This window comes from Macrobrachium rosenbergii, chromosome 8 (genome assembly GCF_040412425.1).
Source record: "Macrobrachium rosenbergii isolate ZJJX-2024 chromosome 8, ASM4041242v1, whole genome shotgun sequence".
NCBI lineage: Eukaryota > Metazoa > Arthropoda > Malacostraca > Decapoda > Palaemonidae > Macrobrachium > Macrobrachium rosenbergii.
Window position 1 is genome coordinate 12,765,157 of NC_089748.1, and position 17,299 is coordinate 12,782,455.

Genomic DNA, 17,299 nt, shown 5'->3' on the forward strand with positions numbered 1-17,299 from the left:
TTGAGAAACCACGTAACAGACTGTGGGCGTGATACTGGTCTCAGACGAAGCGCATGCTCTGGGGATAGATGAAAAGTAGGAATCTGTAAGGTCGATTTTAAAGCCGTAAAGAAATACTTTCTTTAATGCTGACTTGATTGTGGTAATAGTGGCCGGAGCAAGGCCTTTCTCAAACAATGATCTAAAGAAGGAAACTCCTAAATTAGCTGTCATGATTTTGGCTTCAGATGCTTTTAGGAAGGAGGCTAATTTTTTTGACTGCTGAGTCATACTGTCTAATAGTAGAATCTCTTTTATCTGATTCTAAAACAGAGTGTTGACAGGGTCAATGTTCGCTCCTTTTGAGCTGCGAATTTTATAAAGTCCATAAAACTAGGGCATTCTGAATTCTTGAGGAAGCTGACACAGTCTTGGTTTGTACTGTCTGAGTCAGAATGGGCTTGGGAATCCGAAGACTCCGTAATCCCAGTTCCTGAAGAAGAGGGAACCAATTGCTCTTCGGCCAATAGGGGCTACTAGGGCTAATTGACCTTTGAATGTCCTGAGTTTGTGTAAAACTTTCAGCAGTAAATTTATTGGGGGAAAAGATAAATCTTCTCCCAACTGTTCCAATCTACTGTCATTGCGTCCTGGCGAACGCCTGAGGGTCCAGGTTGGGGCCACATAACAGGGGAGCTTGAAGTTGCTCTCTGTTGCGAACAGATCCACTTGGAGGCCCGGAACCCGGCGGCAAATCCACTTGAAAGATTCCACGTCCAGGGACCACTCCGTCTCCAACGGAGCATTCCTGGACAGGGAATCCGCCACCACGCCCGCACTCGCTAGGTGGGTGGCTGACAGGTGCCAGCCGTGCTTGTTCGCCAGGGGAGAAGATAGCAACCATTACTTGGTTTACTCGGCCTGATTTGGAGCCGCCCCTGTTGATGCAATGAACTACCACTGCGCTGTCCAATACCAACCTGATATGAATCCGGTTGGGGGCGGATTTTCTTCAGAGTTAGAAATACCGCCATAGCTTCCAGGGTGTTTATATGGAACTGCTGAAACATTGTGGACCACGTTCCTTGTACTTTTGTTTTGGTGAATATCCCCCCAGCCGCTTAGGGAAGCGTCTGTGTGAACTACTAGTGCCGGAGGGGGAAATTGAAGCGGAACTGTATTGGACAGGCCTCTGACTGAGGCCCCAAGGTCGCAGTCTTGTCTTTAAGATTTGAGGGATAGAGGAGACCTTGTCTCTGAGCTTGACATTGGCTCGACTCCGCCACACTCTGTTTATGTCTTTTAGTTTCGCTTTTAATAGCAGGTTTGTCACTGAGGCAAACTGAAGAGATCCAAGGACCCTTTCTTGGGACCGGCGGGATGCTGATGGATTTTTGAGGAATCTCCTGGTGAGAGATGCTATCTCTTTCCTCTTGGGAGGCGGAAGGGATAGCGTGTGAGATGACAGATCCCATTGGAGACCCAACCACTGAAACCGGGACTCCGGAGTCAGGCGGGACTTCTCTCTGTTCAGTTGAAAACCTAGCGACTCCAGGAAATTGATGACTATGGACGTGGCTTTCTGACACTCCGAACTGTTGGTGCCCAAATTATCCAATCGTCCAAATATGCTGCTAGGGATATCCCTTGAGACCGGAGTTGCTGTACTACCGTGTCCGCCAGCTTTGTGAATATCCTGGGCGCAATGTTCAGACCGAAGGGCATGACCCTGAAGGAGTAGGCTTGATTCCCGAGTCTGAAACCGAGGAACTGAGAGAAGTTCCGCGCAACCGGGACGTGATAATAAGCGTCTGAAAGATCGATAGAGGTGGTGACGGCTCCACGCGAAGTAGAGTCCGCATTTGAGCTACCGTAAGCATGCGAAATTTGTCGCATTTTATGTAGAGATTTAGACGCGACAGATCCAGGATCACTCTTTGCTGATCGGAGTCTTTTTTTGGGAACAGTGAATAACCTGCCTTGAAACTTTAGGTGCCTTACTTTCTTTATTGCTCGTTTGTTGAGCAATTCTGTCACATAATCCTTTAGGATTGATGTGGGTGGCTGGTAAAACCTGGTTAGAGGAGGAGGGGTTTTGATCCAGCTCCATCCTAGTCCTTTGGACACAATGCTGTGTGCCCAAGGGCTGAAGGTCCATTGGTCCCTGAACCAAAACAGGCGACCGCCTACCTGTGTTCTCTCAGTGGGAGGGAGCGGGTTTATTCCCCTACCACGTCCAGGTCTTCCCCTTGGGGTGGTGTTGGGCTTCCCTCTATGAGGGCTTTGCCTCTTCCTCCCCTTGCAACCCTATTAAGGCCGTGAAAATAACCACGGCCCTCATATGTGGGGTTGTATGCGGTGAGGCCACATAGGAGGGTGCAGCTGGTTGGACCAGCACATATTGTTGGGGGTGAGCCTTGGAAGTGGAAGGCTGTGCCACTGCCGAGACCGGGACGGCTTGGACTACCGCCTGATGGTGGGGTCTCTTATGCCTCCTGAAGCGTTTGCCTCCTCTCGATTGGGGCCGCCGATTCTGGGGTCTTACGCTTATAGGCGAAATGCCCCAGCGAGAACGAAGACTCTGGTTGGCCCGTGTAGCCTCGGCCATAACATTTCGTGACCTCCTCTTCAGGGAAGAGGTTAGGTCCCCAGATCGAGCTTTTCACGAGCTTGTTAGGCTCGTGGCGGATAGTGGCATCGGCGAAGATGAACTTCCTACATTCCAGTCTGGCCATGATAAATTCAAATAGGTCAGACTGGAAGCCAGCCAGCAAGGATTTAGCCAAAACCTGAAAGAAAGGCTCGTCCGAGCAGGAGACGGCAGTAGCTTCAGTAAGGCATACGGAGTTCAAGGACCGGGCTAACTTAACCCGAGCATCAAACTCCGCTTTTCAAAGAGCTTTCCGGCAGCTTGGGAGCTGCTCGCTGAATTGCGTGAGGAAGCGCAGAAGGGGTCCAGCTTCCCGACCGTGAAAGTGGACGGGGCGTCTGACCAGAACTCATTACTTCCTGGGAATACCAGGGAAGTAGGGTCTGTCTCCCTTAGCTGTGGTAACGGATTACCATCGAAGCACGCTCGGGCCGTGAGCCAGAGCGACTTTGTCCAAGCAAAGGGTGGGTAGGTTGTCTCCCAGGGCGAACATGGTAAAGTTGCCCTTGAAAGGAGTCAACTCGTGTTGTCTGCCTGCCACTCCGTCAGAGTGCGCAGGAGAGCCGACTGAGCTTGGTCCCTAGGGACGATGACAGTCTCCCTAGGAACCTTGTCTGACCGAATCCAAGCTTCCTCCGTAAGCCTCACGAAGCCTGGGTAAGGGGGCAGGAGATCGGGGGAAGAACTCCAATTCCTCCAACCGCCTCGTGCCAAGACCATCAAGTGTCAGCTTGCCATCATGTTGATGGCCCGGAGAGCGAAAACGCCAAGGGTTACCGACATCGAACGGCGGGAGGTCCGCAGTGTCGGGGATAACATACTGTGGTTCGGCTGGGGTGGGTGAGCCATTCCCGCCAGTATGTTATCATGACTGGCCAACTTCTCAGAGATTTTGCTAAATCTCAAATCCAGGTCCTCTGTAAAACGCATATAAAGCTGATTGGCAAAGGCCTCTGCGAAAAGCAGGTTGGCGAGGAGGGCTTGGTTTTGCAGCCCTCTTACTCGCGCCTTTGCTGGAGGAACCAGACTTGCTCCCGGAGGCTACAGGTCCTGAGACCTTAGCCTTCGACGGGGAAGGGCAATGCCTTCTTGGAAGTCGAGGACTTGTAGCCCTTCGCCTTCCATGAAGTCTTCAACTTCAACTTGGGGATAGCAGACGGAGCTCTATCACCCAAGGAGGAAGACTTCACAAAACCTGCAAAAGAAGAAATGGATGAAGCTGGGGAGTCAAAAAAGGGGGCCCGCCCCAACAACCTCACTTACCTCACCACTTACCACCTGGTCCTGCTCTATATTCATTGGTTCCAGGTTAAGATTAATGGCGGCAACATCCTCCGAGACCTCAGCGTAGAGGATATCCACTTGGGGTGGCTGGGTCTCATCCCGGATTTGCTGGATGATGGGGTGGCAAGGTCTTCAGGCACTGGCGGCCGCCACCCGTGCGCCGGGTAGAGCAAGTCCCTCAACCTAGCGTCGAGGACGTAGGGCTTCCCGACGGAACGTTCCTTCCAAACCCAGCCACCCAGGCCCGGAGGGATTCAAGGCAGACTTCTTGGAAGCTTCGTCCGCCTGTAAGAAAACCAACAATTAGCTAAGGACGAAAACCATTCCGGGAACCTCATAAACAATATATAATATACAATATGAGGAGCATAAAGCAGGAGTAATGTAAAGACTGTCACTTACCAACTCATCCTGGACAGTTGTGCAGAGAGCGAAGCAAACCTCACAACCATCAGGGTGCCAAACAACCAGGTCATCCAGGCGGACCGCACAACCAGCGTGGGTCCGGCAAACTACGTGACCGTAAGGTTGTTGGAGGAGGCGGTGCACCCGGCTCCTCACAGCGAACAGTCTGTAAGTAGAAAAGTACATGAACCTCCCACCCTAAGCAAACTAAAGCTGGCAAGGCCGGAAACTCAACTGCAACCGAATACTCCGGCGGAGAAGAACTCCCTATCATAAACTGGGCCAATAAGCTCTAAATTACACAGAGTGGAAGGTAAGATTTCAGACCCGGAGTACTCCGGGAATGAAGGAAAGAGAGACCAGGAACTAACCATAAGGGCTGCCAGTAAAATAACGGCGGAGACCCCTGGTATAGGACCGGACTCATTATATATATATATAATGAATAAAGGAGAGTACTCCTGTAGATAAACAGACTTATCTAAAAATAAAAATAAATAAAAACAGTAACAAGTGATGGTAAGAACTCAAGAGGACGGAGGATCCGCCCCTATAAATAAAAAACCTTCCGCCCTTACTTCCCGCCGGAGAAACAAGACGGGTAAAATGCTCGTATGTTCATAACATAGGCTGAAGCAGTATATATTACCGTATCAACGTAACCCCCGACGGGGAGATAGTGACTCGAACACGTTCGAGTAAACAAACCACCAACCCCAATACAGCGATGCTAGGGACGATATGGGAGGGAGCGAATCCCTCAACCAACAGGAGAAGTCCCTGAACTCGGAGAAAACGCCATCTAGCGTCACCCCGCACGAGTAGAGCAAGGCTGGAGAGGAGAGGGGGGGGGGAGGAGGAGGAGGAGGGTAGGCTACCAGGAAGGAACAGGAGACGGGGAGAAGCTCACCCGCTCAACTGCACCATACCTCCCAGACAATGAATCTTGGAGGGGTAATATGACTGGAAGCAACCAACCCGAAGCCCGACTCCTACCTAGGCGAAGCCTAATATGGACCTAACCTTAGTATAGGCTAGGAAAAGGAGGGCAAAAGGGAGGAGGAAGCAACAGGGAGAGAAATTTTGTGCCGAGAACCAACCGGGATCGAGAATGGGGGGCAAGGGACTAGCCTAGAGGAAACACATCCCAAGAACTCGATTCCCCCCAAATGGAGGAAGAGAACTAAGGGGCTCACTCTGCCCACCGAAAAACGATCCCGGAGGAAAACAGCAACAAAACTCCCTCAACCTGAACTCCCCACCCAGGGCAAGGGGATGGAAGCAAACAAGCCTACTCCACAAGAAAACCATCACTCATAAAAACTAAAATGTGCTCAACAGAGAGCGTAGCCTACCACGGGGAAGCGGTTAGATCTGAGGCTGCCGCCAGCACCGAGGTAAACAACTCAATAAAATAATAAAAACAATAAAATAAAAATAAAACTACAAGAGAGCACCATCTTCAATCAAAATTAATTAGCCTAGTAAGACCAAAAATAAAGGAACCCAACCTGGGGTACCTAGACGGGCATCACTCCCACAAAGGCCAGTAGGCCAATGAACGTAATTCATAAGGGGGAGCCACCGCAAGGAACCACCAGGAAGGGAACCAAGGGGCAAAATATATCTATAACGACGAGGAGACAACTCCAACTGAAAAGAACAGAAGGAGACGCCCATGGTCGACGACATGGCTGGCGGGGACGCGTTGTGGCGACATAATAAGATCTCAATATTTATGAAAATACGAGACCATAACAGCCAAAAAATAGAACAAAACCCCACAAGAAGATGGTACTTAACTTGAAATGGTAAAGCTGCTCGATGCCATCTCAGAAAGCAGAAAAATCCAAAATAATGAAGATGAGCACACAAAAGAAACAGCGATTTCACGTGCTAGAAAATGGAATGAGGTAGGTGGCGCTGGTGTCGCCGTCCTGGCGGGTGTTTGTGTGTGGGGCTGTAACGGCTCACCGCTCTGTTCGGGGATTTTGATAAGGAGAGATCTTTCGAGTAGGTTTCCGTGGTAGTGGTATTTCACTCACCCCTTCTTATACCGACGCCTTCCTAGAAGACGCTCGACTGGGGTAGTAACCCCAGCTTTCCTGAAAGCTCTTTTTCTCTGGTATATCTAGCAAGGTTATACCTAGAAATTCGTGCTGTAATGGAATTTCACCGGCTGACACGGGACTGGACTCAGAAATACATTTTTGCCAGTAGTTAGGTTGTCTCTATGATGTTTCATGGCAAACCCTATGGCATCTGTCTCACTTTCTCAGTCAAAATCCCATCATACATCTTTCCAATATATGCTAAATAATGTTTGGCCCCTATTGTGCTTATATTCATTTTGTCAGATGCATCCATATGCAAAGGAATAATTATTCTTCTTTGGAAACTTTTCAGTATGCATTCATATCTTACATGCCTTACCAGCAACTAATTCATATTTTCACTCACTTGTAATCCTACCAACTACTAGTACCTGTCTATTCATAGGTCTCTCAGTGACTGTGCAAATATTCTCAACAGTCACTTCCACAAGCAATTTCAAATATACACAAACCACCTGCACTCTAGCTTCATTTAATTCTGCTCTTTTCTAGACTCCTTATTCAACAATTCTCCAAAATACCCACTCCATCAACACAATTGTAATCTCTCCTGGTAGCTTCTGTCCATTTGTGTAATTTGTTCATCTTTCTTTCTACATTAAGTGCGGCAAAGGATAAATATGTTCCCATCCTAAAGTATTTGTTCACAGTGCCCCTAAATGCATAACTCCCTCTTCTTTTTTTATTTACTTCCTCCAGGACTTCAACCTTTTCTTATCAGTTTTAATTCTAGTGTTCTCTAGGATGCTGTATGATTTACTCATAACAAAAACAGTAAAAACTATGAATCTTGAAGTAGAATCATTTTTTCATATTCTCTAATCTTAATAACTCTTTTAACCTCAACTGCAACGAACAGCAATAATAGAAGGGCAGTGAATAAAAGCTAAGGGTTCGACTATCGGATTGTGACTTCACCCGGATTTTTTTTCCATTACGTATGTATATTATAAGAGAAAATATATTGCATTTTCGGGAAATTTCAAAAATAGTGCGATAATGAAGACCAAATATTTCATTAATTCCATTAATAATTATTAATATCTGCTAGTACTGTTGGTTCATTGCATTATGACATATAATTCAGTACAAAATGAAATTAAACAAAAGAGAATGTGATCATAAAATAATTCATTATAGTACTAGTAAAATTAAAGTGAACATGAAACGCTAATCAGATGCAGTCTGACATTGTCATATTTGAATGGTGTAAGGCTGCTGATGGCTACATATATACTAATTATAAAATACAAATTAATGAATGTGCATCTTTTCCATAAATCTTTTGTACTGCATCCAATAATATTGTTTGTTGCAAAAATCACATCTCGAATAAACCTATACTACTACAACAAAAAAGCGTAAAATAGCGTAAAGTATATTTGAATTTGAAACTAGCATGTAAGATGGGCTGTGATTGGTTCCATTGGTGATAGATGTGAATCAGCTCCCAAGTTTTGTAATCTCGCCTGTGATTGGTGTTTTGACCGTTTCTCCGACCCCAGCAGCTTCCCTTGTCTCTGACCGCAGCATCTTCTTACGGCCGCCGTTCCACTCTCTCGGTAGATAGATGCTGTTTACATTACCAATGCGTGACAGTGTGTGTTTGAAGTTGAACTATTTTTTACTTTTGTTTAACCCCTACAATGGCTCCCAAGCGTTCTGCTTCTGCTAAGGCTGGTACTGAGCCAAAACGCCAATAAGAAAATGATGACAATTGCTGAGAAGGTGACACTTTCGATATGTTGAAGGAAGGATAGTTACTGCGACGTGGCCCGCCATGAAAGGAAATCCACCGTTCGCTACATTAAGAAGGATGAGGCATAAGATTAGGAAGTGGCGGCTGCCATCACCTTTAGCAAGTCAGCAAAAGCGAGTTGTTACGGCTCGTAATAAAACGATCGTCCGTATGGAAGGTGCTTTGTCAATCTGGATTGCGATTAAGAAGAAAATAGCCTTGATTAACACCATCCGAACCAAGGCTTTGAGGTTCATATGAGAATTTTGCAGCAAAGGAACCTCAAGATGATGGCGACTTCACGCTGAAGAAGAAGAGGAAGACGACGAAGATGATGTAGATGAACCTCAAGCAGGGACATCCACTGATTCCCAGCCTCAGACATGACGTTTTACGCCAGCAAAGGATGGTTCGCCAAGTTTCAGAAAACAGATTCTCGGCCTGAAAAGCATTTCCCTGCATGGCGAGGCTTTTCGCTGACATGGTCGCTGCTACAAACTTACGCGAATGAGGCGTTCAGGAATATTATCGCTGAAGGTGGATACAAGCCTGAACAAGTCTTTAATATGGACGAGACGGGTTTGTTTTGAAAAGAGAATGCCATTGAACTTTCCTGTTCAGAAAAGAAGAAGCCAAAGCCTCTGGCTTTAAAGCATTCAAAGATCGTGTTACCCTCGTGATGTGTGGCAATGCTGCGGGATTTTTGCTAAAGCCAGGGCTTATTTATAAGTCGAAAAACCTCGTGCTTTGAAAAATAAAAATAAGAATCTCCTTCCGTCTTATTGGATGCATAATCCAAAAGCATGGATTACGAAGATGCTGACCTCCAACTGGTTCCACCAGTGTTTTATCCCACAAGTCAGTAAATATCTCTTAGAGAAGGGCTTGCCATTTAAGATCCTTCTCCTGTTGGATAACGCTGGTGGACACGCGATTTGATCTTTTAAATGAGGGCATTCAGGTTGAGTTCCTGCCACCCAACACAACGTCCTTAATTCAACCGATGGACCAGGGGTTATCAGGCGTTCAAGGCCCTCTACCGAAGAATACCTTGGCGGACCTCGTTGCGTGTGTGGATGCCGCCCAAGAAGATGAGGATGAAACATTCAATTTGAAGCGACTGGCGGCAGTACACAATTGCCACGATGCCTTCAGAACATCCAGAAGGCACTGCAAGAAATGAAACCTGCTACCGTTAATGCTTGCTGGAGGAAGTTGTGGTCGAGATTGTTTTGTTTGACGAGGATTTCGCCTGCGAGATTCAACACTCTGCAGTGGAAATCTGTGCAGTTGGCTGCGATAATTGGAGGTGACGGGTTTGGCGACAAAACGGAAGGCGTTGAAAGTTGTTGGACTGCCATTCCCAGCCGCTAACTGACGAGACCTCGAAGACCTGACAAAATCAGCCAGTGAGGAAGAAAATGAACCACAGGAAGGTCCCAAGGAATCGAAGAAACAGGCTTAACATTAGAACGGCTTGCCAAGCTCTGCAACCTAGTGAAAGGAGCTGAAAGAATTGTCACAAGAATGGGACGAGGATATGGTTCATTCTCTGCAGTTCTGCAACAAAATCGATGAAGACATGACTCCCTACAGGATGCTCTTGATCAAAAAGAAGCAGCGGCAGCAACTTCCGATCACAATGTTCTTCCAGCCTCACAAAAAAGAGCCAGTTCCTCCTGCTACTATGCCTTGGAAGAAATTGAAGAAGTGTCCCAGGAAGAAGTTGAAGAGGTGTCCCAGGAAAAGACACCTCAGTCTGAAGAGCGTAAAATACAATCATTGGCTGCACAGTAGAAGACATCATCAGCTTCATCATCATTTCTACTGTGCAGCAAATTCATCGCCATCATCATTCAAGTTTTTCTTCAACTTCTTTCATGGTGGGTACAGTAACAATCTTTATTTCTTTATATATTTTAATATTCTAACATTTTAATATTAGTGCCTGTTTTAGATTAGGGTACTGTACATGCATTAAGTGTTCTGTACATTAAAGGGTGGTTTGTTAACAGTATGTACATACAAGAGGAGGGCTTTATTGTAACTTCCAACTCTATCGTGGTGAGTAAAATACTGTACAGAGGAATTATACAAAACCGCACCATAACAATCTTTCTATTTTTTTATGTTCACTTACTGCTTTATTGCTTATCATTTGTGCCTGTGTACTGTAATGAACTTTATTGCAGATATCTGTACATTACTGTAAAGGGTGGTTTGTTAACAGTACTATGTAAAGGAAGGGTTTTAAAAGTCTGAATACATGTTAAATAAATACTGTAAATATGGTGTCCCTACTTGAAAGGAATTTTCAGCTATCGCGGCCAGTTCTGGAACCTATCTACCGCGATAAACGAGGGTTCACTGTACATCTATTTGATGCAATATGACAATTGACAAGTACTAAAGTTAGTATATATATTTTGAATTAATATTCACCAGTGTGTTGATATTCTTAACAGTGATTAGCCATTTGTAAGTTTTGTAATAAATGGTTCCCTGTGAGGTAATAGGTGATATCATGGAAAACTCTAAGTACTGAAGATGGTTGGTTTTCTCTTGTTTAATACTTTGACATATGAAAATTAAGGATTTGATTAAAATTTTGATATTTTTTAACTTTATATTTGTCTAATTGATATGATTTGATATTTTCTTTATATTTGTCTGCTGGATATTATTTTGCTTGACATGCTATATATATATATACAGGTGGTCCCCGGTTTACGACGGGGGTTCCGTTCTTACGCCACGTGATAACATAAATCGTCGTAAGCGGAAAATCGTCAAAAATCATAAGAAAACCTTACTTTTAATGCTCTGGGTGCATTGAAAACGATGTAAACTGCATTATTATTGAGTTTTACATCAAAAAAACCTTCAAATTATGATTATTCTGCTGTTTTGGGGCCATATTTCTTTCGTCGGATCGGCATTTGCTGCGTCGTAATCCCTGAACATGCGTCGTAAGACAGGAAATAATTTCTGATGAATATATTTGAAAAGCGTCGTAACCTTGGAGCGTCATTAAATGGAAGGAACCGTCTTAAAACCGGGGACTGCCTGTGTTTATATATATATATATATATATATATATATATATATATATATATATATATATATATATATATATATTATATATATATACATACTATTTTCTCCACAGAACACCAGTATAAGGTTTGATTATTTTTATGCTTTATTGGGTAGAAATTTGCATAATTTTTTCTGCAAAGGAATGCAAGGGAGTTTCATCGATTGCCTTTGCAATGACCTCTACATTACTTAATTGTAGTTTGATGTGTTTACCTTGTCGTTAGAGCTTTGCAGTTATTTTGAAAAACTGTCTAGTTTATGTTTGATTTATTAATTTTTAAAATTTTACAGGTATTGTCAGTGTCCCAAGAGATAACCGAACCCATACATTATCTGTTGCTAGTTCAGTGACATCTCTGGACAGTAAGTTTTAGAATGTTATTCACTTTATACTTCTTGAGAGAGAGAGAGAGAGAGAGAGAGAGAGAGAGAGAGAGAAGAATGGAATCTGAATCTAAAAAAGGGATTTTGACAAAGGAAAAATCTATTTCTGAGGAAGGTCGTGTCACCCGGTGAAATTCCATTACAGCACGAATTTCTAGGTATAACCTTGCTAGATATACCAGAGAAAAAGAGCTTTCAGGAAAGCTGGGGTTACTACCCCAGTCGAGCGTCTTCCAGGAAGGCGTCGGTATAAGAAGGGGTGAGTGAATTACCACTACCACGGAAACCTACTCGAAAGATCTCTCCTTATCAAAACCCCGAACAGAGCGGTGAGCCGTTACAGCCCCCACACCAAACACCCGCCAGGACGGCGACACCAGCGCCACCTACCTCATTCCATGCTAGCACTAACCCCAGACTTGGCATGTGCAAGAGGGGAGAGTACTAGGTAATTCAGGGAGGGTCACGGGTGACACGGGACCTTCCTCAGAAATAGATTTTTCCTTTGTCAAAATCCCTTTTCTGAGTCCAGTCCCGTGTCAGCCGGTGAAATCGTGATAGAGAATCATGCCAAGGCTGCAACTACCAGGAAAAAGAAATGGAGGTGTAATCTGAAGAAAAGGCAAAAGTTTTACCAAAATAATTTTAATTAAGCAATCTCTTCCGTGTAGCAAGAACACTAAGACTAAGGCATATTAAATCTAAGGCACATTAGAAAACTTAATACTATGAAACATAGGCAGGTCCCCGGCACGACGGAGAAAAAGCCCCAAAAAACCTTAAAATTACTTAAAGCAAGGTGAAACATGAAAAGCGCACAAAATAACTGCAAATATAACCTTAATACTATACACGTAAACTTAAGCTAAACACGTAAGAGACAAAATCAATGAGCATTAATATATACATTCATCTGGGGTACGTGGAGCCAAATAAAAACTGTCCAGTACCCCACAAGAGAAACAATCATGGCATGTCAGATTACACTTTTTCCATCAACAGGTACAAGAAACATCAATATGAGGAGCCAGGCAGTGAGGTATAATCAACCAGGAGAATAAGCAGAAAAGTAAATGAGGCAGGCGGGGGGGGAAAGGAAAGGACAAGGATATGATTAATTAAGGTGGGGAGATGACACTTCCCACAGCTATGGTAGAGAAAATTTCAGGGCTTGAGCGTTTTTAAATAGTGGCGTTTAAACACTAGAGGTGATTTCCAACCCGTAAATTTAGATAACTCTGAAAAGTCCATATTATGAAAGTAATTAATGGAAGTAGCAACTGCTCGAATATCATGAACCTTGGGAACTGAATCTGGGTTGGCCTGTTTAATGAAATATAAAATTTGTTGTCTTATAGCATTTAGTGAAAGAGTACCACCTTTCTCCCTGATAAAAAGAGGACCCGACTTACTCTGTGGAGTTCTTAAAAGGTAAGATTTAAGTGTATAAACTGGACATAAAGACTGGTCTTGAGGAAGGGGCACCACCTTCCAAGGAGACCACCTGTCCTGTGGGTCTTCGTTCTTAGCTAAAAATCTAGGGTCAGGGGAAAGGAGGACCTCTCCAGACGGGAGGAAGTTCACATAATTATCACCTCTAGTGAGAGCCGACAGCTCTGAGATTCTAGCACCTGAAGCCAAGCTAATCAAAAATAAAGTCTTCCTTAACAGATCCTGATAAGAGCAATGAAAGTTATCCATCTCTGATGCTAACTTGAGGACGTCATTGAGAAACCACGTAACAGACTGTGGGCGTGATACTGGTCTCAGACGAGCGCATGCTCTGGGGATAGATGAAAATAGGAATCTGTAAGGTCGATTTTAAAGCCGTAAAGAAATACTTTCTTTAATGCTGACTTGATTGTGGTAATAGTGGCCGGAGCAAGGCCTTTCTCAAACAATGATCTAAAGAAGGAAACTCCTAAATTAGCTGTCATGATTTTGGCTTCAGATGCTTTTAGGAAGGAGGCTAATTTTTTTGACTGCTGAGTCATACTGTCTAATAGTAGAATCTCTTTTATCTGATTCTAAAAACAGAGTGTTGACAGGGTCAATGTTCGCTCCTTTTGAGCTGCGAATTTTATAAAGTCCATAAAACTAGGGCATTCTGAATTCTTGAGGAAGCTGACACAGTCTTGGTTTGTACTGTCTGAGTCAGAATGGGCTTGGGAATCCGAAGACTCCGTAATCCCAGTTCCTGAAGAAGAGGGAACCAATTGCTCTTCGGCCAATAGGGGCTACTAGGGCTAATTGACCTTTGAATGTCCTGAGTTTGTGTAAAACTTTCAGCAGTAAATTTATTGGGGGAAAAGATAAATCTTCTCCCAACTGTTCCAATCTACTGTCATTGCGTCTATGGCTAACGCCTGAGGGTCCAGGTTGGGGGCCACATAACAGGGAGCTTGAAGTTGCTCTCTGTTGCGAACAGATCCACTTGGAGGCCCGGAACCCGGCGGCAAATCCATTTGAAAGATTCCACGTCCAGGGACCACTCCGTCTCCAACGGAGTATTCCTGGACAGGGAATCCGCCACCACGTTCGTACCCCCGCTAGGTGGGTGGCTGACAGGTGCCAGCCGTGCTTGTTCGCCAGGGAGAAGATAGCAACCATTACTTGGTTTACTCGGCCTGATTTGGAGCCGCCCTGTTGATGCAATGAACTACCACTGCGCTGTCAATACCAACCTGATATGAATCCGGTTGGGGCGGATTTTCTTCAGAGTTAGAAAGACCGCCATAGCTTCCAGGGTGTTTATATGGAACTGCTGAAACATTGTGGACCACGTTCCTTGTACTTTTGTTTTGGTGAATATCCCCCAGCCGCTTAAGGAAGCGTCTGTGTGAACTACTAGTGCCGGAGGGGGAAATTGAAGCGGAACTGTTTTGGACAGGCCTCTGACTGTGGCCCAAGGTCGCAACCTTGTCTTTAAGATTTGAGGATAGAGGAGACCTTGTCTCTGAGCTTGACATTGGCTCGACTCCGCCACACTCTGTTTATGTCTTTTAATTTCGCTTTTAATAGCAGGTTTGTCACTGAGGCAAACTGAAGAGATCCAAGGACCCTTTCTTGGGACCGGCGGGATGCTGATGGATTTTTGAGAATCTCCTGGTGAGAGATGCTATCTCTTTCCTCTTGGGAGGCGGAAGGGACAGCGTGTGAGATGACAGATCCCATTGGAGACCCAACCACTGAAACCGGGACTCGAGTCAGGCGGGACTTCTCTCTGTTCAGTTGAAAACCTAGCGACTCCAGGAAACTGATGACTATGGACGTGGCTTTCTGACACTCCGAACTGTTGGTGCCCAAATTATCCAATCGTCCAAATATGCTGCTAGGGATATCCCTTGAGACCGGAGTTGCTGTACTACCGTGTCCGCCAGCTTTGTGAATATCTTGGGCGCAATGTTCAGACCGAAGGGCATGACCCTGAAGGAGTAGGCTTGATTCCCGAGTCTGAAACCGAGGAACTGAGAGAAGTTCGCGCGCAACCGGGACGTGATAATAAGCGTCTGAAAGATCGATAGAGGTGGTGACGGCTCCACGCGGAAGTAGAGTCCGTACTTGAGCTACCGTAAGCATGCGAAATTTGTCGCATTTTATGTAGAGATTTAGACGCGACAGATCCAGGATCACTCTTTGCTGATCGGAGTCTTTTTGGGAACAGTGAATAACCTGCCTTGAAACTTTAGGTGCCTTACTTTCTTTATTGCTCGTTTGTTGAGCAATTCTGTCACATAATCCTTTAGGATTGATGTTGGTGGCTGGTAAAACCTGGTTAGAGGAGGAGGGTTTTGATCCAGCTCCATCCTAGTCCTTTGGACACAATGCTGTGTGCCCAAGGGCTGAAGGTCCATTGGTCCCTGAACCAAAACAGGCGACCGCCTACCTGTGTTCTCTCAGTGGGAGGGAGCGGGTTTATTCCCCTACCACGTCCAGGTCTTCCCCTTGGGGTGGTGTTGGGCTTCCCTCTATGAGGGGCTTTGCCTCTTCCTCCCCTTGCAACCCTATTAAGGCCGTGAAAATAACCCACGGCCCTCATATGTGGGGTTGTATGCTGGTGAGCCACATAGGAGGGTGCAGCTGGTTGGACCAGCACATACTGTTGGGGTGAGCCTTAGAAGTGGAAGGCTGCGCCACTGCCGAGACCGGGACGGCTTGGACTACCGCCTGATGGTGGGGCCTCTTATGCCTCCTGAAAGCGTTTACCTCCTCTCGATTGGGGGCCGGCCGACTCTGGGGTCTTACGCTTATAGGCTGAAATGCCCCAGCGAGAACGAAGACTCTGGTTGGCCCGTGTAGCCTCGGCCATAACACTCGTGACCTCCTCTTCAGGGAAGAGGTTAGGTCCCCAGATCGAGCTTTTCACGAGCTTGTTAGGCTCGTGGCGGATAGTCGCATCGGCGAAGATGAACTTCCTACATTCCAGTCTGGCCATGATAAATTCAAATAGGTCAGACTGGAAGCCTGCCAGCAAGGATTTAGCCAAAACCTGAAAGAAAGGCTCGTCCGAGCAGGAGACGGCAGTAGCTTCAGTAAGGCATACGGAGTTCAACGACCGGGCTAACTTAACCCGAGCATCAAACTCCGCTTTCAAAAGAGCTTCCGGCAGCTTGGGGAGCTGCTCGCTGAATTGCGTGGAAGCGCAGAAGGGGTCCAGCTTCCCGACCGTGAAAGTGGACGGGGCGTCTGACCAGAACTCATTACTTCCTGGGAATACCAGGGAAGTAAGGGTCTGTCTCCCTTAGCTGTGGTAACGGATTACCATCAAAGCACGCCGGGCCGTAGCCAGAGCGACTTTGTCCAAGCAAGGGGTGGGAAGGTTGTCTCCCAGGGCGAACATCGTAAAGTTGCCCTTGAAAGGAGTCAACCGTGTTGTCTGCCTGCCACTCCGTCAGAGTGCGCAGGAGAGCCGACTGAGCTTGGTCCCTAGGGACGATGACAGTCTCCTAGGAACCTTGTCTGACCGAATCCAAGCTTCCTCCGTAAGCCTCACGAAGCCTGGGTAAGGGGGCAGGAGATCGGGGAAGAACTCCAATTCCTCCAACCGTCTCGTGCCAAGACCATCAAGTGTCAGCTTGCCATCATGTTGGATGGCCCGGAGAGCGAAACGCCAAGGGTTACCGACATCAACGGGCGGGAGGTCCGCAGTGTCGGGGATAACATACTGTGGTTCGGCTGGGGGTGGGTGAGCCATTCCCGCCAGTATGTTATCATGACTGGCCAACTTCTCAGAGATTTCGCTAAATCTCGAATCCAGGTCCTCTGTAAAACGCTTATAAAGCTGATTAGCAAAGGCCTCTGCGTCGAAAGCAGGTTGGCGAGGAGGGCTTGGTTTTGCAGCCCTCTTACTCGCGCCTTTGCTGGAGGAACCAGACTTGCTCCCGGAGGCTACAGGTCCTGAGACCTTAGCCTTCGACGGGGGGAAGGGCAATGCCTTCTTGGAAGTCGAGGACTTGTAGCCCTTCGCCTTCCATGAAGTCTTCAACTTCAACTTGGGGATAGCAGATGGAGCTCTATCACCCAAGGAGGAAGACTTCACAAAACCTGAAAAAAAGAAGAAATGGATGAAGCAGGGAGTCAAACAAAGGGGGCCCGCCCCAACAACCTCACTTACCTCACCACTTACCACCTGGTCCTGCTCTATAT

General features: G+C 46.0%; 1 protein-coding gene across 1 annotated transcript in view; it reads left to right on the top strand.

The window, feature by feature from the left end:
* Nucleotides 1–17,299, top strand: part of Iml1 (GATOR complex protein Iml1) — a 596,567-nt gene that overhangs the window by 182,766 nt on the left and 396,502 nt on the right. The window contains 1 exon segment of the mRNA XM_067107292.1: nt 11,561–11,632. Within this exon segment, the coding sequence (XP_066963393.1) occupies nt 11,561–11,632 (72 nt within the window).